Source organism: Triplophysa dalaica, chromosome 8 (assembly GCF_015846415.1).
Source record: "Triplophysa dalaica isolate WHDGS20190420 chromosome 8, ASM1584641v1, whole genome shotgun sequence".
NCBI lineage: Eukaryota > Metazoa > Chordata > Actinopteri > Cypriniformes > Nemacheilidae > Triplophysa > Triplophysa dalaica.
This window is the reverse complement of record NC_079549.1, coordinates 5,340,145-5,367,853: the sequence shown is the minus strand read 5'-3', so window position 1 is coordinate 5,367,853 and position 27,709 is coordinate 5,340,145. Positions and strand designations below refer to the sequence as shown.

The following is a 27,709-nucleotide window of genomic DNA, read 5'->3' as shown; positions in this document are numbered from 1 at the left end:
GTATAAAACATTACTTTTATTTAACCAAATAGTAATGTTTTTTTTTTATCAAATAAAGCATTTTTATCATTTTCAACAAACTTTTCAGTCCACAATAGCCAAATGAATTAACCAGTCTTTCTAAATGAGAAAAGCTCATTCACATCTTGCATTCTCTGTAGTTCACTTGAATTGAATGATTCAATGATCTCTTACAGTCGCTAGTGACTGAAAAGTTCAATAGTTTAAATGAATCTGTTCAAATGATTCATTCTTGTGCTAGTCGTTCTGACCGCAATGTGTGTTCATTCAGGTGAACTCGCTGTGTACACTATATGCTGATTAAACGATCCAACGGATAGGCTAAAGACATTACAATCATGTACGTCATGTTAATTTAAGAAAATTAAGAAATTACACGTACTTTGATTCAAAACAAACAGACGTGAAACACAGACTGGCTCTTGTTCTGCAACTCTTTTTAGCGCCTCAGTGTGCTGATAACGAAACAGCGCCTCCAATGTCGCGTAATGTTGCACCTGCAGCTACATATGACAGTCTGTTAAATGCACACAGCATTTCTTGTAAAGACACCCAACATAATTTTGGCGAGAGCGTGAGGCGGCACGACATTTGACGGAGGTGGCCGTCTCCAATTTCTCTATGCAGGAAAAACCTTCAGTAGGGCTCAAGTAGGGAATATGTTCTTGCGTATATGTTCTGTGGAACATACTTTGCTAATTATTGCAAAAGGGTGATTAAAGAAACCGACGCTTTAATCGATTATTATGGAGTAAAAAGAGGTCTGAAGCAAAGGTTAGGGTTAAATGGACTGGTTTTATGGACTTTTGGATCAATGCTTTGACGCCACGCAGAAAAGTAATATCTTTTAGTAATTCAGCAATGTTCTTTAACATGAAAGCAATCAATAATTTAAATCAATTGCTGTTAAAAAGAGTCTCCGGAAAAAATTCACAGTGTTTCTTTGTAATGTATGAAATATTTACATTAAGTGATTTAGAAGATTCTCAGATATTCTCAGATGCTTATATTATACAGTTTTATAGATGCTGTTCCATAGACAAACCAGGAGCCATCAAAGTGCGTGCATGTGTGTGTTAAAAAAAACTCTTAAAGATGATGAATGAAAAGAATTCACAGGTTCACTGCTGTGCCCAATTGTTGAACATGACAAGGGTGTTGATCCCAACGGTTTACACTGTTAACAAAGATGGACAACAAAACCATCCCTGAACAGAACATATACAATGGCTAACTTCATTTCCATTTTATTCCAAATTGCTTGTGTAGGGTTTATATTCAGCATTTTCTTAGTTACTACATTTTCTTTTATTTTAACCGTCTTGTAATATATTGTTTGTTGCCCATCATTCACATCATCTTGTGATGAATTTTTTTTAGAATTTTATTGTACATAAGTACAAGGGATAAGTCGCGATTTTCAGACAGTCGATTAGTTGATTTAAAGGAGGCATGAATTAAAATCAAAATTTTAACCCAAGCATTTGTTATATAAGAGGCAATCGTATTCACGCGAACATCATGTAAGTGTCAGAACTCAAAACGATTACATCTGTTATTGACACCAGGCCCAGCGAACAACTGGTTCTGCAATGCACCCATCTATAGGTTGAACACCGCCTTTATAGAAAAATAACAACGACTACTTCTCTAGCCCCGCCCACTGTTCACGCATGACAATTCTGAAGTAACACAGGTGACACGGAACCAGATAGAGCAAGCATTCAATAAACAAACATGCCGATAAAGATAGCTTATATTGTGCCACTCCTGGTTGTAGAAGAATACAGTCGCTGCATAACCTTCCTTCGGATTCCGACATTAGTAATGCGTTGTTAAAGTTTCATTTTAAAGACGTTCCAGCTAATGTGGGAACAACATGGAGTGCTTGTTCGTTTCATTTCTCCGAGGATTCCTTCGTGAACAAGGCAGGGATCAGATTTGTAGAAAGACTAAAACTAAAAAGCAGTGTCGTCAATATTGGATCCGATAGGAATGGTGCAGCAATTGAGTAAAATGAGTAAAAACTTAAGTACTATGCGGCACTTTTCCTTTGTTAGAGATTTGATGTGCTATTACCTGGGGACCTCTAGTCACCTCGAGTCAAGCTCATGCGAATCGGCATCTCTGTGATTTGGCGGGCTCATATACATTTTCAAGGTTTTATCCACAGTTTGCAAATAATGGAGGCTGTTTTGAAGTGTTTTGGTATAATTCCGGGTGCTGTGTGATATCCATAAATTACCGGGAGTCTCCCGTTTGTTTATTTACCATGGAAACTAGTAATATTTATCGCGATCACGGCTCTCAAATGCTGACAGGTACCGTCATTTATCATTTAAACAACATACAACTATAGGCTATACAAACTCTTTACAATGCCTTGGCATCACATCCAGGAAAGAAGTCCGTAAATTTGAGTAAAAATTTATAAATCACAGGAGGTCTCCAGATAATACTAATGTCATGCGAAAACTGTGAATGATGCTTATGTATAACCTGACGTTACTTCTCTACTACACAAACTGCTATCCAATCAAAGCAGTGGGCGTTTACTTATAAAGTCTTAAATGCGGCACGCCCATTAAAACCAAACGTTTGCAGAGCTGACCACAAAACCAGTCAAGAAAATAGCATATTACTTTTTGAGTTTTATGATTTTTTTATTTTAAAATCACTTAAACGTCATAACTAGACCTCATACAACAGTATAAAACAACAAACAAGGCCAGTTCATGAGACCTTTAATTATAGAACATTGAAAAGTGTGTGCGATTGTCGTTGAAAAAGAAAGAAAAAAAACATTTCCCATTGTTTTCTGTGTAGATGCGGTGATGACTCCAGAGGTTGGGGGAAGTTTATAAATGTCAACAGACAACTAAAGAAGTCTTACGCTTGCTAACATTACACCGGCTACACACACTTGCGTGGCATATATGGTTACTTGGGACGATGTTAAATACGAGTTGTGTGGTGGTCCTTTATAAAATGCAATAAAAATGAAGTGCTTTGCAAACTCTGCCATGCTAAGATTGCTAATCTTAGGTCAACCACTAGGAAGAGGATTCATTTGAGGGTGAAGCATCCATAGGTCAGCTGCAATCGGCTAGTTGAATGCTAGAAGAAGATCGCAAAAGATTTGCTTCCAAACAGCTGATACTAAAATAGCCATCATTCAGGCTGTTCATATATGTTCCGTCATTTGGGGTTATGTTTCTTTGAGCACGTTATCCTAAAATTTCTATATGCCTTGAGTTAAGACGGCTTATTCCCTAATGAATTAAACAGTTCGTCATCCTACAGATGGAAAGCGGGAATCTGAATTTATGTGTGTGTAGTCTATACATATGTGCGGTGGAGTGTTGCAATTTTTGAATAATTCCCAGCGAATTTCGAATATAACTTTTTGTTTAAATGCACATCCCTACAGAGGTCGAATTCACCGAACATTCTTTGTCATTGACAGACTTTTTTACCAGTAACAGAAAAATCTGAAGGCAGTCGGTCATTTTGACAAACACATCCTCACTCCCGACTCGTCACATATAGAGCGTTTTTCATCCATCGCGTGGAATCGTTCCAAGCACAGTCTGAAACGGTTACTGTTATGTTTCCACATGAGCCTTTTTTGACACGGCACGATAACAAACTTTTCTCGGCACTGAATTTTCAGCACGGTTCTATAACAGTTTTGAATTGTTCTAATGAATGCGCAGAGACGTTATAGCTCAGTCTCTTGTGTTATAAAGGCAGCCAGTGTTGGGTAAGTTACTCTGAAAAAGTAATTAATTACTAGTTACTCATTACATATTCAATAGTGTTATTAGATTACTGTCCAAATTACTCTGTCCAAAAAGAATCTAGTTACTCATTACTAATTACTTTCTATATCCTACATCAACCTTGATTAGTTAAGTGATTCAAGAATATACATGAAACGGCGTATTGAATTCATTCAAATAATATTATTAACTTACCAAAGTATTACAAATGTGAGAATTATACATTAAAGCACAGATTTTAAAGTATGACTTTGACTTTTGAAGTCAATTACGCTATTGCACACGCATATATTTTGCCATTGGGTCTCCACTGTCTCGGGACCGATCAGGTCATTTCGTTGGCTTTGAATGTGAAAAGGTATTGGTTCTCTCAATCGACTTCATCTAGATAATGTTCCGGTTTCATTTTTGAATGAACTAGGTGCGTTCACGGACACAGCATCTACCTATAAAGTTATCGTACGGCTTTGGTGCAAAAATGTCTGCGACACGAGCTCAGTTTGAGAAACAAATACCTGTAACTGTGCTTTTATTTCGTGTTGTGTTTCATGGTGGAGAAGTGGTTAGGTTTAGGTGCTCAAAATATTAAAACCAAAAATTATTATGAATTGCAGGCCTCTCAGTCTGGAGCATTTAGTGAACTGCAGGGCTGACCGAACGTAAATATGTGACTAGTCGGGAGTGAGAATGGGTTGTTTTTACGGATTACAATAATGTCAATGTATTTTATAATTTCCTTTCATCATAACTTGATTGTGAATGGACTGAATGTGATTGTGGGCGGCAGGAGGTAGCCTACATCAACTGCCCTCAACACTACCTCCCCGGGACGTGTGTTTCCTATTCATTAGCTTGCTTACAAATGCCTGGTCTGTTTTGAAAAAACACTTGCGGCACAGATGGATCTCAGCCCCTGCGTCGCGTTCATGCATAGACAGACACACGGAGGCGTGCAGTGGTGCAGTCTTTACAGAGTTTTTTCCCTCAGAAAGGTGACTTTTGGAATAAAAATTAGCTTTCAGTGAGTGGATAAATGTTTCTCTCAGCACCTTCATTGTTCAGTGAGTGGCAGATGCAGCACATTCATGACAAACTATATATCATAAAAACTATATATAAACCATATTGGCTTTATTGGTCATTCAGTTGTATTAAAATAAAGTAAGTTCAGAGAGTAAACGAAAGTTACGCGTGATGACGTCACAATCATGGTATTAGCACGTAACACCACTCTGCACCATAGTGATGGGTTATAATACATTAAGAAAAAAAAATTGGTTTGGTTCGTTAAAATAACGGACACTAAAAAAGTCTACTGCAACCTCTGCATCCCTACTAAGTACTAAGGATGTGACGATATCAAAAACCAACAATTCTTTAACATTTGAAGGTAATAACTGATAATGGATGATATACAGTATCTAAACATTAGACTAAAACAAAAGGTGCTTTCATTTTAAAACATTGACTGCAGAATGCCAGGTAACCATTTGTTCTCTTTGTTCCCTGAAAATCCTGTAACAAGCCTTCTAGACACTAGTCAAGATTCTTTAACTTTTCTGGTATAATTTTTTTAGATAGTGAATGATCATGACAGAAAGACAGTACATTAGAAATGATACAGCCAATAATTTATCATGCATCCCTTTATCCAGACCAGGGGTCTGCAAATCGTGGCTCTCGAGCCGCATGTGGCTCTTCTGTCCCCCTGCATGTGGCTCCCTGCAGTCTTTATAAGGCCCTGTTTATGACTAATATTAATATGCTTTTTGGTGGATCGGGTCGAAAGAGCCACATACCCGTTTACACCTCCTGCTGTAATCCATCTATTTTTTCCACTTTTGACAACTTCTGTCCTGATTTCTTCAAGAAATATCTGAAAAAGCATACGCATTTACCCAGCCATACACCCTGGCTGGGTAAATGTATTTCCTTTTTCAGACCATTCATTTGAATAGACAAAATAAGTGCATGCAATGTACATACGAGCGTGACCGTAGATGACCGAAAAAAAACATACAGAGAACAGCTGTTTTATTTCTGCTTTGAAAGATATACTGGTTAAACATGATGTCTGTATGCAGAGTGTAGGTGGTCTCTTGTGGCTGTTCATGAAGTCTAACTACAACAGCGCCTGCAAGGCTACTCTCCTATTGCCAGGCAACCCTCCCAGTTCTTGAATAAATTGACAACTTCTAAATACTATTAAAATCGCACTATTTTGCCACCTAGTGGTGCAACTGGGTAACTACTACCTAACATGCATAAAACCTGTTTTATAGAAATTTAAAGGTAACAAGGTAAAGACTTTGGTTTCAAAACGCAATAAATCCATTTTAATTAATTTGAGTAAAAATGTGTTTTCTTTACAAAGAATGTGGCAAGATGAAAACCACTATTTTCTATTTCAAAGTTTTACATAGCATCTTTAGGTTCGAGTAACATAAAAAATTCTAATCTAAATTTTGATTTGAAAGATTTCTTACAAAAACTGAATGCAATAAATCCATGACAATTTTTTTTCAAAATGCACAAAATCCATTGAATCGATATAAAAGTTATTATTGATCAGTTGATCTACATATAACAGCCTCTGAACTCAATACAATACTAATCTTACACATGGGCGTCGCTAGCACTATTTATTCGGGGCTCCAGCCCCGATTGTTTGTAATTTAGCACCGAATGTTTTGGCCTGGAAATATAATAACAGGAATTCAGTAACTGGACGTTTAAAATTTGCTGCTGACGCTGTGTACAACATGATGATTGACTGCATCCTCCACCCACATGCGCCAAGTCTGACACACACGTGTGCAAGTACACGCAGACGAAAATGTAAACCTAACTCATGATATAAAAATCTGGATTATCACAACAAGCACGCACAGTTTTTCGTGATTCTGCTATTGCAGCATAATCTTAATCAAAATCAATGCAAAGATAGCAAAAATGAATTTTATCAATTTGTGATGCATTATATTTACTGGGATAATGCACGGATGTTGCCTGTCGCTCATGTGAGGTCAGTGAGTGGTCTGTGTGAACCTTTCTTACCTGGCTGCTGCCTCGCATAAGTGCCATGGACCGGGCGAAGCAATAATATCCTAATACTGTATATGACAGCGTAGTGGAGCAATACTGTTTTGTATTCCTTTTAAAAAAAACATCATCCTTGAGCTTAAAAAAACATCATCCTTGAGCAAATGCTTCCCATCAGCACACAAATCTTATCTTTCAGGCTTATTGCTTGAATGGTCAGATACACATATAATATGTCAAAATGTCAGTCAAGTTTTTTTCAACACTATCGGGTACGAAGTAAACAAACAGCTTTTAGTAGAAACTTTTTGGACGTGTATCACTGGATCCGCGCTTTACCGCAAGTCTTAAAGTGCTAGCAGCTCAGTCACACCAGCAGTTATCAGGCCACTGGCTGTTTAAAATGTCCACCTCCACTCCATTTATTATCCTAAATTAGATGCATCTGTTTGAGGTGGTTAGCTGCATAAAGACACCTGTCCACCCCATACAATCAGTAAGAATCCAACTACTAACATGGCCAAGACCAAAGAGCTGTCCAAAGATACTAGAGACAAAATTGAACACCTCCACAAGGCTGGAAAGGGCTACGGGGAAATTGCCAAGCAGCTTGGTGAATAACGTCCACTGTTGAAGCAATCATTAGAAAATGGAAGAAGCTAAACATGACTCTCAATCTCCCTCGGACTGGGGCTCCATGCAAGATCTCACCTCGTGGGGTCTCAATGATCCCAAGAAAGGTGAGAAATCAGCCCAGAACTACACGGGAGGAGCTGGTCAATGACCTGAAAAGAGCTGGGACCACCGTTTCCAAGGTTACTGTTGGTAATACACTAAGACGTCATGGTTTGAAATCATGCATGGCACGGAAGGTTCCCCTGCTTAAACCAGCACATGTCCAGGCCCGTCTTAAGTTTGCCAATGACCATTTGGATGATCCAGAGGAGTCATGGGAGAAAGTCATGTGGTCAGATGAGACCAAAATAGAACTTTTTGGTCATAATTCCACTAAACGTGTTTGGAGGAAGAAGAATGATGAGTACCATCCCAAGAACACCATCCCTACTGTGAAGCATGGGGGTGGTAGCATCATGCTTTGGGGGTGTTTTTCTGCACATGGGACAGGGCGAATGCACTGTATTAGGAGAGGATGATCGGGGCCATGTATTGCGAGATTTTGGGGAACAACCTCCTTCCCTCAGTTAGAGCATTGAAGATGGGTCGAGGCTGGGTCTTCCAACATGACAATGACCAGAAGCACACAGTCAGGATAACCAAGGAGTGGCTCTGTAAGAAGCATATCAAGGATCTGGCGTGGTCTAGCCAGTCTCCAGACCTAAACCCAATAAAGAATCTTTGGAGGGAGCTCAAACTCTGTGTTTCTCAGCGACAGGCTAGAAACCTGTTTGATCTAGAGAAGATCTGTGTGGAGGAGTGGGCCAAAATCCCTCCTGCAGTGTGTGCAAACCTGGTGAAAAACTACAGGAAACGTTTGACCTCTGTAATTGCAAACAAAGGCTACTGTACCAAATATTAACATTGATTTTCTCAGTTGTTCAAATACTTATTTGCAGCTATATCATACAAATAAATAGTTAAAAAAATCATAAATTGTGATTTCTGGATTTTTTTTAGATTATGTCCCTCACAGTGGACATGCACCTACGATGACAATTTCAGACCCCTTCATGATTTCTAAGTGGGAGAACATGCAAAATAGCAGGGTGTTCAAATACTTATTTTCCTCACTGTAAGTAGCTAGACATAGATAACAAGTCAGATGTATAAAGTTACGTTTATAATATATTGCATACAAAAGTTCATACAAAGTGTATTTTCCTTGAAAAAATACCCCTTACAACCAAATCCTAGTAAATGTTTTGGGCTCAGCCCCTGATAGTTTTATATTCTAGATACACCCTGATCTTACATACAGGAACTGGACTCAAAATACATTCAGTCATAGCTCCTAAAATTAATTCAATTCTTCATCTTTTTAATGCTATAAATTAGTGCCTCATCTTCTTAATCTCCTCACGTAAATGATTAGAGTTCAATGGTTTACATTTCTTCCCCACCATAGAAACCAGCACAGGTTCATCAATGCAGTCAAAATTATTCATTTTTTGTTTGTTTGTTGAACACAAAGTACAAAGTAGATCATAGATACTAGGATCCAAATGTATTGAGAGCGCCGCCATTATGATTTACAATGCGTGGAATGGTTTGCTGTGATTGGTTGAGCGGAAATATCGCATTCTGCAGAGAAGTGCGACTGGCATGTACGGCGGTTTGGAAATAAGGAAGAAAGCATGACAGAATAACATAGCAATACCGCATTTTGCGTAAAATTGTAAAGTGCCATTTCTATACCGACCTGATACAATACTGATTTAGGCGTAAACATATTTTTTTAAATTGTGTTTTTCGCATTTCGGAACAAAACTCTTCATATATTTTGCGGCTCCAGACAAAATTTATTTGGTGGGAGAAAATGTCTCTTTTGGTCCAAAAAGGTTGTCGACCCCGGACCTAGGCACATAATATAAAGACATTGAATGTTGAATCTTATTTCCCTCTTAATGCACTCTTGGATGGAGATGTGGATGTTATATTAAAACTATACAATTTATTCATGGATTTAGGCTCAATTATACAAGTTTACATACAAGCCATTAAACCTCCCACAGAATATTTTGTCTCTATGATGATAAATCCCTTGTTTAATGTTTTGAATCATTATGGCAATTGCAAATCTACTCAAAGCATCCCACACAATATTGAAGTCACCACCTTGCTTTACAACGGCTAAGGTTCTTTTGATCAAAAGCAGCCTTTTCCCCATAAATATTGTATAAAAATTAAGGCCATAAAGCTCTTCCTTTGAAGATCATCAAAAATCTTTCAGATGGCTGACTGACGTACTCCGAGTTACTGAAACACTGCCTCTCTTGACATTATTCAGGGGTCTGTCTAGCCTTTTTATCTCAACCGGATTCAGCCACACACACGTATTCTGTATTTGTCTGTACCAAACACTAAAAGTTATAAAAAAGAACGTAATCATAATAAGGGCTGTTCAATGATTAATCGTATCCATAATAAAAGTTTTTTTACATAATATATGTCTGTGTACAGTGCATATTTATTTTGTATATATATACATATATACATATATATATATATATATATACACACACACAATTGTTTTTATATTTCTATTAAATATATACATGTATGTCTATACAGGGTTCCAACACATTTTCCATTTCGAAATTCCTTTCAAGTTCAAGTCTCAAACAAACAGACTTCTCAAACAAAAAAGATTTTTCAGGCCATATTTAACAACTGAAAAAAGTCATGGCTGTTAAAATCCAAAATATATATTATATTATTTTGCCAAATAATCAGGGGACTGTTGTAGCTAACCACTTACAAATGAATGAACAACAAACCAAGACGTGTTCAATATTATTGGAATTTAGTGCAATGTTAATAATTTGTTAAATTAAATAACTGTAAACCTTCAACCCACAGCAACAGAAAGATTAGTAAAATGTTAATTAATGAGCATGAATAAAATTGAAGTCCATTAACATGGCTTCTTTCAAAATTTGACGGGCCACACGCAGGATTTTAGAAATACAGTTTTGTCCCAAAAACAGGTTTGTCCCAAACAAAAAATACTTATTTTTTTAGCTACATTTGTGCATTTTAGAACAATTGGATTGCAAACTAGATAATAAAAGCTAAAACCATGTCTGTTTTTTTTAGTGGTGGGCCGTTAACGCAGTGAGACTCTTATCGCGCGATAAAAAAAATGTCGCCGTTAATCTATTCTCAAAGTTGGGTTGGGAGCTGGGTCTATACTACGCAAGCTATGATGACTTTCACCTTGATATTTTAGCGCAGATGTATACCAGTTTAACTGCACTGTACGGGGCGAGAACAAGATTTTTTAACTTGCGTGATTCGCGTCATTCGCGCCGCCTCATCATCTCATAACCAGGGCTTCATTCGCGCGATTCGCGCCGCAAGTAGGTCTATTGCCTCTTTGCATTAACACATAAATCACTCGCGCTTGACACGCCATTCGCGTTTGGTCTGAACACAACATAACGTTACTGTGAAATTACCGCATCAAACGTGACGTGCTAACATGGATGCAGCTATGAAGCCGCCGGGTTTGCTTCAGGGAATATTAATTTTTAAGAAGCTTCCCAATAGAAACATCTACAAGACTAAGGTTTTTTGCACCTTGTGCAATGCGGAATTGGTTTAAAAAAAAAAAAAACTTTCTCTCAACAGGTAGTGGTCTAGCTTTAGTTGAAACCAGTAACTTTGTATTGGCACCTAATGTATTATGGCTCCTGTATGACAGGTCGCTTGTTGCTCCCTCACTCTTTGTAAGTCGCTTTGGATAAAAGCGTCTGCTAAATGACTAAATGTAAATGTACTGTAGGAGCTCTTCCAGTCTCAAGTACCACCTAAACGCAAAGCATCCCTTAGCTAATGCGAAAGTAAACACAAGCACATCTTATTGAACATAACTTATTTTCATCATAGTAGAACAGCTTTCTAAAGCAGTTTGAGATGCATTTTGGAAACAGGAGATGAGCCCCTGGTCTAATGCGCCACCTGGCTTGAGAAACCCGTTCTCAAAGACTTACTTTTAGTCATTATTTGGGTAGCACACATATTCTGAATGCCTTCGGCAGAATTCAAATGAGCCATTTTAATCTAGATTAATCTAGATTAATTCCAAGATTAATCTAGATTAATCTAGATTAATTCCAAGATTAATCTAGATTAAAAAAAAATAATCTATGCCCACCACTAGTTTTTTTATGTTTATCAGTGATGATTAATAACAAATATTGCCAAATTGAAAAACAATCAATCTTTCAAGAGCATTTGGGTTTGGAATGCCAAATGTAAGTTGTAATTTGATGTCTGTGTCTGTATCTACACAAAAAGTCGAAGGAAAATATCAAAGTTGAAGACACTTGTTTTTAATTAAAAACGGTTAAAATAATATAGAAAGAGAATTTAAGAACAAGAATTCATTGATGTGTTTGAAATATTTGCAATAATATCGTTTTTATAGGCTAAACACAACCTATAAAACGCGCCCGAGTCAAAGCCATGCGGTTTAGGAAGAACTAGTGATGGTCTGGTCATGTTTATGTCTCGTTTCAGCATTTTGTAGTTTGCATTATTGGATATTACAATCAGCCATATAGTCAGGTTCATTATTTAAATGTTGATGGTCAAGTATGCTCAATTTGGGAGCGCAAACAGTCAACTAGCAGATTTGGTCTAGCGCCGATCTTTTGGTAGCGCTCGAAACATGCCCCAAACTTCATATAAATACGTTTGTTATCAGAAATTCATTATTTTATATTTTATAAAACAGAATAGAAACTTAATTTTCTTTTTTCCATACTAATCCAGACCTTGTAATGAAAAAAAAATTCATACTTTTCTAAAACGCGTAGGAATCCTGTGTGTGAATATTATACACAATTAATATGCACTGTGCACAGAAATATATTATGTGAAAACAAACTTTAATTCTGGATGCGATGAATGGTGTAAAATCGCTTAACAGGCTTAGTCATAATATCTTCATAATAATATTGATGGGTTGTTGTCTAAAGTTATGCTTTTAGGGTAATTACAATGACTTTTACCTAATTTGCAGCACTTTTATTAGGATAAAATTTATTTTGACCACAGTATAGACTGGAGACCTTTGTGGAGAGCAAACATACCTCCATATACTTCTGAAGTGGAAGCAAGGAGCAGGCGTGCTCCGACTCGCTTGGCTAGACCTGGGGAAAGGAGACAACATGAGAAAATTTGTTATTAATTTTTGCATCCAACCAGATTGTCTGACTGAGCCATCTATGACAGGCCAACTGAGAGAGTCAAAAACACACATCATTTAGAAAGAAGCCTCCAATACCAAAGCAATCAAACCAACCAGCCCGATCTGGATTAATAAAGCGCAACTATGTTTATTTCAAACCTTAATGTTTAAAGTTAAATTGTCTTGACTGGCTTAAGAAATATAAATATCAGCCACTTTATTAGAACATGTCGTGCAATGAATGTATGGTATAAATGATGATTCAACAGTTAGTTCTGGACTTTGAATTCGATTGGACAAGAGGCATTTCAAGTATGCTGATATTTCTGGGTACCAGCACTGGGACAGAAACCATTAAGAATGACAATCACAGATTGACAGATGCCCTGACACACCACTGGATACAGCATTTCATGGGTGTCAATATGTTTCTGTGCTAAAGCCTGTACGGTGCTAATGGACATAAAAAAAACTGTCATTTTGTGCTATAAAAGTCTATACTTGTTCTGTACTTCCAATGGGTACCATTTGAGTTAATCATGCAGTCATTCAAGATGGATTTATAAATGTCTTTCAGTTGCAGCTCTTTACTTATTTAAACATCAGTGACAGTCAGTACTTACCTAGCATGTTCAGAGTACCAATGGTGTTGGTTTTCAGAGTCTTGATAGGGTTGTACATATAGTTTGGTGGTGATGCTGGGGAGGCCAAGTGATATATCTGGTCAACTGAGGAAATCAAAGAAGAATAGAGAGTTAGAAATTGAGGTAAAAGACATCAAGGGGTTATTTTTAAATCACTAACTGGGACTGTTATGGGTAATTGTGTGCAAGAAGTACATGAACAACTGGTCACCAAAGTTTGGCTACAAAGTGCTACTGAGAGAAAGAGAAGAGAAACTAATGATCACTCGAAATGCTTCTGGCATTCAGCCACTAGAATAATGTTTACAACACTACAAAGGACTGAAATCCACAGATTTAGAGGCTTAATGCAACTCATACAGCATAAGAAGAGGAAGAGCCGCTGGAGTAGTATTTGGTTATCAGAGATTGTAAACATTCGCATTATTACTTTCACTTGCATCACAGTCCTACAGCTGCTAATAAGAATTCAGCTACACACATTCTAAGATAACCAACGGTCAAGTAACAGCTTCCATGAGTTTAACATCGGCTGTGAAAGCTGTTCTCTGTAATACAAGGATATCATGTGTGAGTGCTCGCGCATACCTCTAAAACACGTCTACTGTATGAAATCTCCTTTGAATTCCTGCTTGCAAACGTCTCCTGGTCAAACTGCTTGTTTTATATTCAACAAAGGTCCAATAAAAAGAGGCAAAACTAACGCTTCTGTTATAAGTGTCATTTCCCTGGCCATGGAAGGGAAATAAATTTGATTTCTAACAAAGATTGAAGTTTGCAAAGGACGAAGAGAAAAAACGTTCACTGCTCCTGACTGATTACATTTTAACTTTAGTAAGGTTTAAATTATCAATCCTTTATTCATGCGATATTTATATGGTGAAATCTATAAAGGATTATTTTACATTTGGTTATTTAATTTCTGTACCTGATAACTACTATTAGATCAAGAAATTATACATTTGCCAGATTCAGTGCCATTCTACATTAAACAGTAAATTCAGTTTTTACCGCCTTGATTACACGATTCAGTCCACACTATTAACAAATCCGTAAAAATAGGGAACAAAATACTGTAATATGAAGGAATTTTCAGTTGACATTTTACACTGCATTAAATTGCATTTTAGCATTAACAAAAATTTTCGTAAAATAAAGGAACGTTTACTGGTAATTTTCTGCAAATAGGATTTTTTTTACAGTGTTTTCCGCATTGCAGAAATCATAGGGCCAAAATTCAACAAAATCAACTATTCGTTAATCTCCCTGTTTCTAATGTTCTTCTAACATGCAGACGAACACAGATTGCCGTAATAACTCGTCTTTGGCGGCGAACGTTTTTTGTTTAAATGACGAGTTGACTCGTCAATGGCGGGGAAAGAGTTAAAGGGTCATATGGCGTGAATACATTTGTCGGTGTCTTTGGTGTGTTATAAGTTGGCCGTGCATGTACAGTTGTGTTCAAAATTATTCAACCCCCACTGAAATTGATTGTTTTGGTCGGTTTGACATTGATTATGATCATTCAGTCATCCTGCTTACAATTAAATCAAAGAGGCACGTGTAGGTCAGACAAATATAACATAACATTTATAATGAAATAACCACAAATGTCTTTTCTGAGCTCACATCATTATCAGTTTTATTCAACCCCCAAGTGACATTCAATCTTAGTACTTAGTACAACATCCTTTTACAGTTTTAACAGCTTTTAAACGTGAAGCATAGCTTGACACAAGTGTCTTGATCTACGGGTATCTTCGCCCACTCATCATGGGCAAAAGCCTCCAGTTCAGTCACATTCTTAGGCTTGCGCACTGCAACTGCTTTCTTTAAGTCCCACCAGAGGTTCTCAATCGGATTTAAGTCTGGTGACTGCGATGGCCACTTCAAAATGTTCCAGCCTTTAATCTGCAACCATGCTCTAGTGGACTTGGAGGTATGCTTGGGATTATTGTCCTGTTGAAAGGTCCAACGTCTTCCAAGCCTCAGGTTTGTGACGGACTGCATCACATTGTCATCCAATATCTCCTGGTACTGAAGAGAATTCATGGTACCTTGCACACGCTGAAGCTTCCCAGTACCTGCAGAAGCAAAACAGCCCCAAAGCATGATTGACCCCCCTCCATGCTTCACAGTAGGCAAGGTGTTCTTTTCTTGTTCTTCCTCCTCCAAACATAGCGTTGATCCATGGGCCCAAACAGTTCTAATTTTGTTTCATCAGTCCACAGAACACTATCCCAAAACTTCTGTGGTTTGTCCACATGACTTTTGGCATACTGCAGTCGACTCTTCTTATTCTTTGGGGACAGCAAGGGGGTGCGCCTGGGAGTTCTGGCATGGAGGACTTCATTACGCAGGGTGCGCTGTATTGTCTGAGCAGAAACTTCAGTACCCACATCTGACAAAACTTTTTTCAGTTCCTCAGCAGTCACACGGGGACTTTTCTCCACTCTACGCTTCAGGTAGCCCACAGCAGTCGAAGTCAGCATCTTCTTTCTGCCACGACCAGGTAGCGTTTCAGCAGTGCCCTTTGCCTTGAATTTGCGAATGATGCTTCCTATGGTGTCTCTTGGTATGTTTAACATCTTTGCAATCTTCTTATAGCCATTGCCCTTCCTGTGAAGAGTAATCACCTGTTCTCTTGTCTTCCTGGACCATTCTCTTGACCTCACCATGTTTGTAACCACACCAGTAAATGTCTAGAAGGAGCTGAGTATCACAGTCATTTTAAAGCTGCCTAATTGGTGCTTATTAGGCTTTATTGCTGCTCCCTGATATCCACATGTGTTTTTCAATACCTGATTGAAAACACTTCGTTGAACCTCTGTTCTTCAGAGTGGTAGTCTTTAAGGGGTTGAATAATTATGTCAATGAAGATTTCACAAAAGAAACATTTACTACTGTATTACAAAACTAATTGATGTCATTGTAGTTGCATATGGTTCTTTAAGAAGTCCTTGTAGGATTTCATTCTGAATACAATTACAAATGTACACTAAATTCCCTAAAACCATTTACAGCATTGGGGGTTGAATAATTTTGAACACAACTGTATTAGACACGTAAAATTGCAAAAATTAAAGTGTCAGAACAAAAGATGCATTCTATCTAAATGCGATTGCTCAACCAGACCTGTCATGTGATTTTGTGATATGACTTGACTAAGACCACCAAAATGTATACGAAAGTAAGGTGGTTGTGCTGGTAAATCTTAATGTATCATCGCTGCCGCAGCCATGTCGTGGAGACACTGTGTGTTGCGTTGCCTAAAGAAAGCCTCTTTGTTTGCTCTTCAAAAAAATGATACCACTAAAATCGAATGGTAACATTTTATTAACAATACTGTTCCAGAACAGTACAATCCGAATATTTAAGTGTTTCACAGATGATTGCTTCATGAACTTGGGATAGATCAAGGCCGGCTGTGCACGAAAGCTTTGTTAAAATGTGGGGCTATTCCAACCATTACAACTTTGCAAGGACAGTCTGGCGCTTCAGTTTGCAGCCTGTAAGTATATTTTCATTGTAAAAGACAGAAAATACAGCATTTTTTAACCTAAAATCATGTATACACATTGCCTTACATCTGAAACAAACGATAATATTCGATTTAGAACTGTCATTTGACAACTTTAACTATTAAAAGGTTAAAATTTATTAAATGTATTGAAGTAAAACCTATTATAAATCCTCTGTATATATATAGTGCAGTAAAAACACTCTCATAAGGTACAGATTCTTAAAAAATGTCTTTTTTGTGGAATTTTACTTTCGTTGCTATTGTAATTATTTTCTCAACTTTTCAACATTAATGTTGCGAATTTCGTTTCAACTCTCAATGCGATAAAATGTGCTTACCATTTGACAACAGACGTTTTATTTTCATTTAATGATCCGCCTTTCACACATCAATGTACTGAACAATGTCTATCACAACAAAAAACAATAGTGTCTACACACTTATAGTGCTTGGCCCCTAATAATTACAGGCTGCTTGCCAGAGCATGTGTGCAAAGTGGTGGGAGAGTATTAACAAAGTATCTCACAGAAGTGAGTACACCCCATACATTTTTGTAAATATTTGTGACAACACTGAAGAAATGACACTTTGCTACAATGTAAAGTAGTGAGTACATGAGATAATGTGATTCTTTAGTGCAGAGCATGATCCCCTCCCTTCCGGAGACTGGGCCACAGGGCAGTATTCCAACATGATAACAACCCCAAAAGGAGCTGAGGGTAAAGGTGAATGACTGCCCAACCATGTCTCTAGACCTTAACCCTATTGAGCCTCTTTGGGGCATCCTCAAACGGAAGGTGTAGGAGCACAAGGTCTCTTACACAACCACCAGCTCTGTGATGTCGTCATGGAGTGGAAGAGGAATCCGGTGGTAATCTGTGAAGCTCTGGTGAACTCCATGCCCAAGAGGGTTAAGGCAGTGCTGGAAAATAATGGTGGCCACACAAAATATGACACTTTGGGCCCAATTTGGACATTTTCACTTAGGGGTGTACTCACTTTTGTTGCCAGCGGTTTAGACATTAACGACTGTGTGTAGAGTTATTTTGAGGGGACAGCAAATTTACACTGTTATACAAGCTATACACTTACTTTACATCGTAGCAAAGTGTAAATTCTTCAGTGTTGTCACATGAAAAATTTATAAAAAAATATTTACAAAAATGTGAGGGGTACTCACTTCTGTGAGATACTGTATTTCTTGCAGAGCAGAGAGTGCGCCTTTCTGGAAATTACGCTCAGCTTGCTCAATACGCTCAGTCGCTCGCTCACCCCTCTTGGGGATTTGCTTTTTGATGCCGGGTTACTGTCCCATGTACATCGCAAGAGCCTGATTGCCTGAATAATAGCACAACGGCAACAGCATGCGCGTCAACTACAAAAGGGTCATCCATTTGCGGAGGTGCTTGGGCAGTAAATAACATTATAAAATGAATAGGGATGCACCGTTGTATCGACTACCGATATTTATCGGCCAATATTGGATTGATTTAACAGCATCGGCATATCGGCAATAGCATGAAAAAAGTTTATTAGGGCCCTTCGATTTCCGTGAAGCGGAAAACACAGATGGAAAGTAGCAAACACGCCAGAAAGTATCGCTGAACAGCTTATGAAATTCAAATTGTGCTATGAATAGCGCTAATAGTTATTCAGCTGCTGTTTAAATATGCAATCTGCTTGTTCTACGTGTGAATGAGTGGTGTGGTTTTGTCTTAGTTACTGAAGTAGACTTTTTAGCATCTGGTTGACGCCAACACAAACTAAATCAGCACTGCTTAAAAACAGTTTACCTCAGGCCATTTTATAGTTTAATTTAAGTGAAGCTGCTGTCAAACTTGCGGCAAGCTGTCAAAATTAAAGTCCGTCGTCAAAATAAAAGTTCAGTTAACCTCGTAACAAACCTGCTACAAAACTGGTACAAAACTAGTAATTAAATGTAAGAAGACTTAAAACAGCAAAAGAAAAAACATAAGATATAGATACTGGTTCATATTAACATAGATTTACACCACAAAAAAATTAAAAACAGAATACAGAAAAATAAAAAAGGAAAAAATGAAATTGAAATGGATTTCATAGGTCCCTGGTTTATTAATAAACTGCAAGGAGGCAATGAGTTGGATGTCTGAATATCCCATTTTGTTCTCCGAGCAAAATAATTACTGTAAATAGCAACAGGACAGACTGTATTTAAATATATTTTAAAATAAAATGTTCCATATCAAGTCAAATTTGACTGTTTTTAATAAAAGAAATAGTGGTTAGCAAAAATAACCTGTGAAGATCGTCATGTTGTCTTATGGTATTTTTATCTTAACTTACATTTTCGCACATTAGCAGTTGTGCCTCTCTAAAATGCTAAATGGATCCAATTCATGTTCAGTAAAATTAATTGAATTAGGAAAAACTATCTAGTATTGTATATTACTGTATGCAATTGACCCATGTAGGTATCGGCCCAAAAAAATGGTGCATCCCTAAAAATAAATATTTATTTCTCTTAAGAAGACACTGTGGTGTCCCTTACCTTATGTGACAGTTGGTTTTCTGAAATAAAACCTGAATAAACTTTGATGTCATATGCGGCCGAGGCCGACTAATATGATCTCTTGAGGACGCAGCCTTCGAAGACGCAGATAATTTGTCCAAGTTTCTAAAAGTACATTAAAAAATGCTGTAACTGTTAAGGCTTGACGTTTTATGACCGTATTTCCCATTGTTTAGATCTATTTTTCTTTTGAACCCGTTTCTTTTATTAACGCCAGTAACAATAAAGGTGTTCATATAGTGCATTTCATCTTTTGTGCGTTTGTTTTGAATGTTGCACTTTAGCAGCTATATGTTCACGGAAATAAAGTAGCACAACTGCTCTTCATCAGCCCACTACTTAAAATGAGACATTTATTCAAGTTTGTTATAAACTGAAAACAATTAGGCTTACTAGACACATTGCATGTCAGAGTGGAATCTGAGCGGGATTTGGTTTGAGCGTGAGCGTAACGTGAGCGGTGCGTTTGCTTGGTCTGTGAGCGACTGAGCGACGCTCACGGTCAAAAAGGGAAATATTGGATGGAGCGTGCTCACATGCTCTGATGCTCAACAAGGCATGAAACACCAACCACACACAAAAACAAACAACGGCACTTTTAAACATGATCATGTACAGAAAGCACAGTGTACATGGCTGATGTGCTCAGTGGGGGTTAGAATTTCCATTATCTTGATAATGAACTTTTTTCACACTTCTCTTAATTAACAGCAGTTCTTGAGGTGTGATGCTACCTAACAGAGAAAAGCAGAGGAAAGACTGTTTGTCTAACAACTGGACCCTTAAGAATGGCCTGTAACTCATCATTTTTTTCAAGAGCCCATCCCTGGGTCTACTTTGCCTCAGAGTTTAGCCTCTTGATTAAAGTGCCTTCCACTCTATGGTGCTTATTTCCGTCCACCTCTTGAACTTTAAAAGCTTTTAAAGCGTTTTAAAGCCTCGGTGGAATATAAATCACATTTCCTCTTCCTGTGAAAGTCCTCACAGTAAAAATGTCTAAAAACGAGAGGCGCAGCGCTCAGATTTGTTGAAAAAAAAAGCGAAGCCTAGAACGCCTCCTCCGCCATGTTGCCGTCAAATAAAACAGTTGTCATGCAAACTTGCTACTGTAAACAGAAGCACGTAAGGCTTTCCCCGCCTCCAAATACTTCTAATTGGTTCATTACTTTTGGAACTGACATTGATGAGCAGCACTGAATGTAAAAGTTGATTTTATTACATAACATGGCATCTTCCATACGCAGCGCTCGTGTGCGAGGTGCTTAAGAAGACGCGAGCATAACAGTGATGCACGTCCGTCAAACGCGTGTTTACATAGAAAAACAACGGGAAAGTAGTCCATTGAAATGGAAAATTGCAGAAATGAGTTCTTTCTGATTGGCCCCTAACAATGTCAACAATGAATATTCAATCCTTTTTAGAAAGTTCTTGCACACTAAAAGTGGATTTCACAGACAAGGTTGCTGGCGAGATAAAACTGAACAGGATAAAGCAGGGCTCTAATTTCAGCACGTGATTGCGGGGATTTGGCATAATTTTAACCATTCTGGCAGTTCTAGCTTTAATAAAACGAAAAAACCTGTTGCTGTGCTCTACTTCTAGCTGATCTAAACCGAACCAGATCGCACACACCGGAGACGCCATTCACAATTTGCATCAGGAGTAGACTCTGAGCTCAGGTACTTTCTGCGTGCGTGTGCAAGCTCAAGTTTAAAGTCTACTTTGTGAGTTGTAGATCTAGCTTTCCTGTAGCTCATTGGTAAGAGCATTGGTTGTTGGTTCGATCCCAGGAGATGCACATACCTATGTATAAATGTATAGGATATTGACATTAAGTCGCTTTGGATAAAAGCATCTGCCAAATGCATAAATGTAGATGTAGATGTAATGTGGCGCATCTTATCCATATAACATTCTTTGGTTATCTTTGGTTAAATAACATGATGTTTGGTTGCCGGTAAGGAAGGTACTTCAAATTTTTTATGACCGACATCTGATGATTGTTGATCAATAGCAAATAAATGATAAAAAGGGGTCTATATTTAAATAATATTTGCAAATAGCAGCATTCACAACAACAACATTTCACATGTCGATTCACACATTGTTAACACATAAACAATTTAAACATTTTATGATTTCCAAAAGTTTAAAGTTACCTGTACACAGCTATGCCACATGTGCTCAGGGACATTTATTGTGAAGATCTTTCGCATGGTATCCTAAACTTCTATGTAGATTAAATTACAACATAACACACCTTCAACAACAGCACTCTTGTTTCATATTTTAACTATTATTTACTATTCAACCGATTATTAGTATTATTAGATCACAATTCTTACTATCTTACTATTATTAGTAATATAGTAGTATTCCATTCATCTTTTTTTACAGCATTCTTTAAAATGTCTTCCTGTCTGTTCTGCAACTCATACACAGTCAAAAAAGAGAGTAAATGAATTGTATTTTTGGGGTTAACTACGCATTTAATGCTTTCATACTATCAACACTAATTTTATTCAGTAATAAATCGTAAATGTTCCAGATGCATTCGGTTTTTACCTTCGATATAAAGAGGCTCCACCACATCATGGTTGATCAACTCGAAGTTCTCGTGGCCAATCCAGTGCTCCACATTCCGTTTGCGACCAGTGAAGAAATTATCCACAACGGTCAGTTCATGACCATCCATCATCAGTTTATCAGTGAGGTGGGAACCCACAAATCCAGCCCCACCTGTGATCTACCAGAGAAGAAACAAACACCTCTTCTGTTTCTCACTTCATTTTTATTCAAATATTTCACATAAACGATTCACAAACCATTTTTGCCGGGCAATATTGGGCAGAAATCTAAGGGAAACAGTTCACTCAAAATGAAAATTCTGTCTTTATTGACTCACCCTCAAGTTGTTCCAAATCTGTCAAAATTTCTGTGTTTTACAAATTACTGATGAACACAAAAGATGTTTAGAAGAATGCATGTAACCAAACAGCTCTTGGCCAGCATAATTAATATTTGCATTATAAATTAATTTGTTCTGTTGAACACAAAAATATATATATATTATAGAACGTAGGAAAGCAAACAGTTTTGGGGCACTTTTCCAAATTTTTATTATTCCAAATAAATTGTTACAGATTTGTATTAACTCAAGGGTGAATAAATAATGATTTTTTTTAGGGCGGAGAACTGTTCCACATCATCAGTCCTAACTTTCGATGTTCAAAGTGAAGGCTCATTTAGGCCAAGCAAGGTAACAATAACTAAAGATAGTATGTTGTCAAAGTGCTGATAGGAGACAAAACATTGACAGTAAAAAAATGTTCAAACACGATAACTATAAAGTTTTAAAAATCGTTCTAAATGTAAAGGTGTGCACAATTATAACATTAAACCAACAGAGGAACGACACGCCCTTTAGAAATGTGAACAATGTTATCTTCATCTGGTGTGAACAGGCCTTAAGAATTACCATAAAGATCGTCTTGTGATTCCAGGCAGAACCATTTTGAGCTAAGGGTATAGACATGAGGGCAAGTAAAACCTAATAAGATTTTTATTTTATCGAAACTAACCATTGAAAGCATAAAAATAACTCAAAGAAACATGCTAAATTAAGCAGTGGTCTTGCAGGGGGTTGATTTACAACATATGACAGAAAGAGAACAGGGTGCAATCAGAGGAAATGAGCAGCTTTCTGCTCCCTGCTGTTTCCGCTCTCTTCTTCCCTAATAATTATCTGTGACACAGCCACTCTATTCATCTGGAGCCATTGCAATGTAACCACACCTGTCAAATATTGTGATGGTGTTTTAATCTGCCACTGCAACCTTTTACTGTAAACGTGTGAGCTTTCTTTTTGATAAGAGAAAAAAAACGGTCATTGGAAAGACCAACTGTAATTAAGCAGCGCAGTCACGGATAGACTTGACTTTTATGCTTTTGTATAGTATATTAGAATTTATGTCTGGACACAGAAGACTGAAAAGAAATTGAATTCTTACCAAAATCCTTTTTCGGTCTTTCTCAGACAAGAATTTCACTGGCGGGTACTTCTGGGTGAAACTGAAAATGAACAAGAAATGGACACATAAAAGGTTAATGAATATATAAAATCATTCCAGTTCGGTCCAATAATCTCTACTACATTCCAACAAAAACAAACACATCTCGGCAATCTCAGCAAAAGACAGATAGTTATTTAAATTTTGTGCAAATATATAATGTGTGTGTGTCCCTGGACTACAAAACCATTTTTGACACAGCGTTTCAGAAACACTTTTACCTACAATAATATGCAAAAGGTCAAAAATCCTGATCATTTTCTGTAAGTGCCAAAAACAGCCAATAAGCCAATGAGTTATCTCTCTCAATCCTAAGTGGGATGCAACACGATTCCATACCAAATCAAAAAGTAATTGAGGACCGAGGAAAGATGATTTTGACCATGTCTGTTTTTTCCTCGCGCCAATTGAAGTCTTTTACATGCAGAAGTGACACATCAGCACTCAATCATATTTCCTCCTCCAGTTTCATGCTCTTATCCACCCTTCTCAAACATCTTTACTATCCTCTAGACTGCGGCTCAAACCTGTCTGAATGTTTGATGTGACTAAATCTAGATGATTTTCTTTTAAATATCTACCCCTGGAGTTATTTAAAATGTTTGATTTGAATCGTCTATTTTAATAGTCCGTCTAAGGAATGGAATTCTAATGCCAAATGCAATAGAACCTATTTATTAAAACAAAAAACTGCACGAAATATTCTTTAAATAAATCTTTCTTGTGTTAAGATTTTTTTTAATGATTTTAGACATTTCCAACAGCTACAATACCGCATACAAAAAAATTATATTGATTTAAAGTGTAAACTGATCATTTTTACTCATTGATAAAAAAATTGCTCTCAGTTTATAACATGGAGGTGTGGATGGACTGAATAAATGAACATTGAGATGCATTAAAAAACAATTTGCATTGATTATTTTCTATACGGACAAAATCTTGTTTTGTTCCCATGGAACCAAAGGACAATTAAAATTGCATGTTATGTCAGTGGCTCTCATCCAGATGAGAACATTTTGTACCTTTGCTCAAGCTCGCGTATTTTCTCCCTGAGAGGTGCCACTGCCTATAAGAAACAAAACAACAGACACATTCATCAGGGGGATTAACAAAAATCTAATCAGATGACCAGAAGAAGAAAATGTGCATTTAGAGAAAAGGAACCGAAAAAGACACTCAACCAGATCATTAACTCTTTATTATTTATTTTATTAAGAAACCAATTAGATGGCCATTTAAACAGAAGAAAGGTGGCTTTGTCCAAAACTTTGACTGATTTGACTATATAAGCAATACACAGTGATTTATGATTTTAAAGCTGCAATCTGTAATAATTTCAAATAGATTCAAAATAAAAATAAATTATGAAGCAAGTACATAATAGGGATTAATCGACATGTAAAAACAACGGTTGTACCGGTGACACCTGGGGGTGGGTGGTTTACTGTGGGGTGGTCAAAGATGTCGTGCCCATGACACATTTTATTTTCAGTTTGAATATAGCGGCTATTTGGGAACTGCGTTTGCTTGAATTAATGGTGGGTTCAATATCTTTCTTAAAAAACACACAAAACTATAAAAAGCACTACGGTGGCTGAGACAGAACACAGATGTCATCACGTTTTCATTTCTTTACTGAAGGAGCTAATGTATTAATGAATGGTGTTCTGTAGTGCAGTTTGTCATTTTATGGCTACAAGCAACATGGCGAATTCCATGCAAGGGGACCCACTGTGTGTGTGGAGATTAAAATAGCTAATTTTAAGGAAATACAGACGTGCTGAAAATTGTTGATACCCTTACAGTTCATTGAAAAAATGCTTCATTCCTCCTGAAGAATGATGAATTTAAAAGCGATTGTATCATGTACACTTGCATGTCTTTGGTATGTCGTACAATAAAGCAAAGAAGCTTTGGAAAGAGATGAATTATTGCTTATTCTAAGAAGATATTCTAAAATTGTGCGGACATATTTGTTGGTACCCCTTAGAAAAGATAATACATAATTGCATTATAGTTATATTTCAAACTAATTTGTGTCTTTAATTAGTATCACACATGTATCCAAACTTGTGATCAGCCTATTTTAACGGAGAAAAGTAGTCACGCTGTTGTTGGGTATCATTGTGTGCACTACACTGAACATGGACCAGAGAAAGTAAAGAATTTTTGTCTGAGGAGCACAAAGAGAAAATAATAGACAAGCATGGTAATGGTAAAGGCTACAAAGACCATCTCCAAGCAGCTCGATGTTTCTGTGACAACAGTTGTAAATATTATTAAGAAGTTTAAGGTCCATGGGACTGTAGCCAACCTCCCTGGGTGCGGACGTAAGAGTAAAATCGACCCCAGATTGAACAGAAGGATATTGTGAATGGTAGAAAAAGAACCAAGGATAATTGCCAAAGAGATACAAGCTGAACTCCAAGGTGAAGGTACGCCAGTTTCTGATCGCACCATCCGTCACTTTTTTCATCATGGAAGAAGACCCAGGAGGACTCCACTTTTGAAAGAAAAACATAAAAAAGCCAGACTGGAATTTGCTAAAATTCACATTGACAAGCCACAATCCTTCTGGGAGAATATCCTTTTGACAGATGAGTTAAAACTGGAGCGTTTTGGCAAGTCACATCAGCTCTATGTTCACAGACGAAAAAAATCAAGCTTTCAAAGAAGTCACCATGCCTACAGAGAAACATGGAGGAGGCTCGGTTATGTTTTTGGCGGCTTTACTGCATCTTGCACAGGGTGCCTTGAATCTGTGCTGGGGACAATGAAATCTCAAGACTATCAAGGCATTCTGGAGCGAACCGTTCTGTCAGAAAGCTCTGTTTCAGTCTCAGGTCATGGTTCCTCTAACAGGATAATGACACTAAACAACCGCTTAAATCGAATGGAATGAGAATAGAATGGATAAGAACAAAACATTGGACTTTTCTGAAGTGGCCTTCTAGGAGAACTGTTCGGAATCCTATTGAACATCTATGGAAAGAGCTGAAATTTCCAGTATGGAGAGGGCACCCATCAAACCTGAGACAGCTGGAGGATGAGTGGGCGAAACTACCAGTTAACAGGTGCAGAAGTCTCATTGAGAGCTACAGAAAACGTTTGCTTGCAGTGATTGCCTCTAAATGTTGCGCCAAAAATATTAGGTTAGGGGTCCCATCATTTATGTGGTTAGAGCATGGTGCTAGCAACGCCAAGGTCATGGGTTCAATTCCAGGGATTGCACAAATGCAGGTACAAATGTATAGTACAATTCAATGCAAGTCGCTTTAGATAAAAAAATTACACACTGGAGCTTTAATATAATAATTTATGTTAAGTAACCTGCAATTTTTTGTTTCAAACAGAGATGCTGATTGTAGCAAAAAAACTGCAGCTTTAAGAAAACATATTAATAAAGAATTCCCGATTTTCTCAACTCCAAAAGGCAATGGAAAAAACAGATATCCGATTGATCAAAGCTTATGAATTGGGTTTAACAACTTTTAAACTGTAAAAAATCTTTCAATGAAATATCAAGCTTCAGGCAGGAGAATAAATGTCAATGTTTCTCAAAGCAATCACACATGCATCCATACGTGTTTAAAAACACTTTGAACCTGAAGGTCAGTCAGATGAAGGAAAAGGCATCTTCTATGAGCTTTTGCAGGTGATAAGCAGACATTTGAAATCTATAATGAGACGATATGGACTGCTTTCACAGCACTGACTTTTAATGTGAATCTGTGTGTGTTGACACGAATTAAATGGAATGAGCTTCATCCGATATTAACGGAGTACACAGTTTCCAAACATGCTGGGGCTTTGCTAAATGGTTGGTTGGATGATTGCTGTGCCGTTGCTTCCTGGCACCATCACCAGGGCCGTTTGCACAAACTGTTAAGAGTATACAAGTTAATCATCCAATTTTTTCATCAAGACTGTTCATAACTTTTTTAAATCAGTTATATCAAAAGGTAGATTAGGCTAACTGAAATATGAAAAGTAAGACTGCTGTGTCATAACTAGTTGGAAGTCAGTGAGATACAAATGCGCTCACGTCTCTGTGATGTACTGACCTATAGATATTAATAGACTTATGTTGCTCCTTTAGTATAGGGATATAAAGTATTTTTTTCTTGCTTGGTTGATTTAACAGTAAAGAAAATCACATGGTTGACACTTTTTTACGATTCAAAATATCATTCATATCCGA

At 37.3% G+C, this 27,709-nt stretch overlaps 1 protein-coding gene across 1 annotated transcript in view; it reads right to left on the bottom strand.

Annotated features, from left to right (window-relative positions):
- The window catches only part of uxs1 (UDP-glucuronate decarboxylase 1), an 81,983-nt gene that overhangs the window by 36,501 nt on the left and 17,773 nt on the right, over positions 1 to 27,709 (bottom strand). The window contains exons 4-8 of the mRNA XM_056754946.1: positions 24,531 to 24,574; positions 23,446 to 23,506; positions 22,001 to 22,181; positions 13,341 to 13,445; positions 12,620 to 12,679 (exon numbers count right to left, since the gene is read on the bottom strand). Of these exons, the coding sequence (XP_056610924.1) occupies positions 12,620 to 12,679; positions 13,341 to 13,445; positions 22,001 to 22,181; positions 23,446 to 23,506; positions 24,531 to 24,574 (451 nt within the window). The remainder of the gene's footprint in view (positions 1 to 12,619; positions 12,680 to 13,340; positions 13,446 to 22,000; positions 22,182 to 23,445; positions 23,507 to 24,530; positions 24,575 to 27,709) is intronic.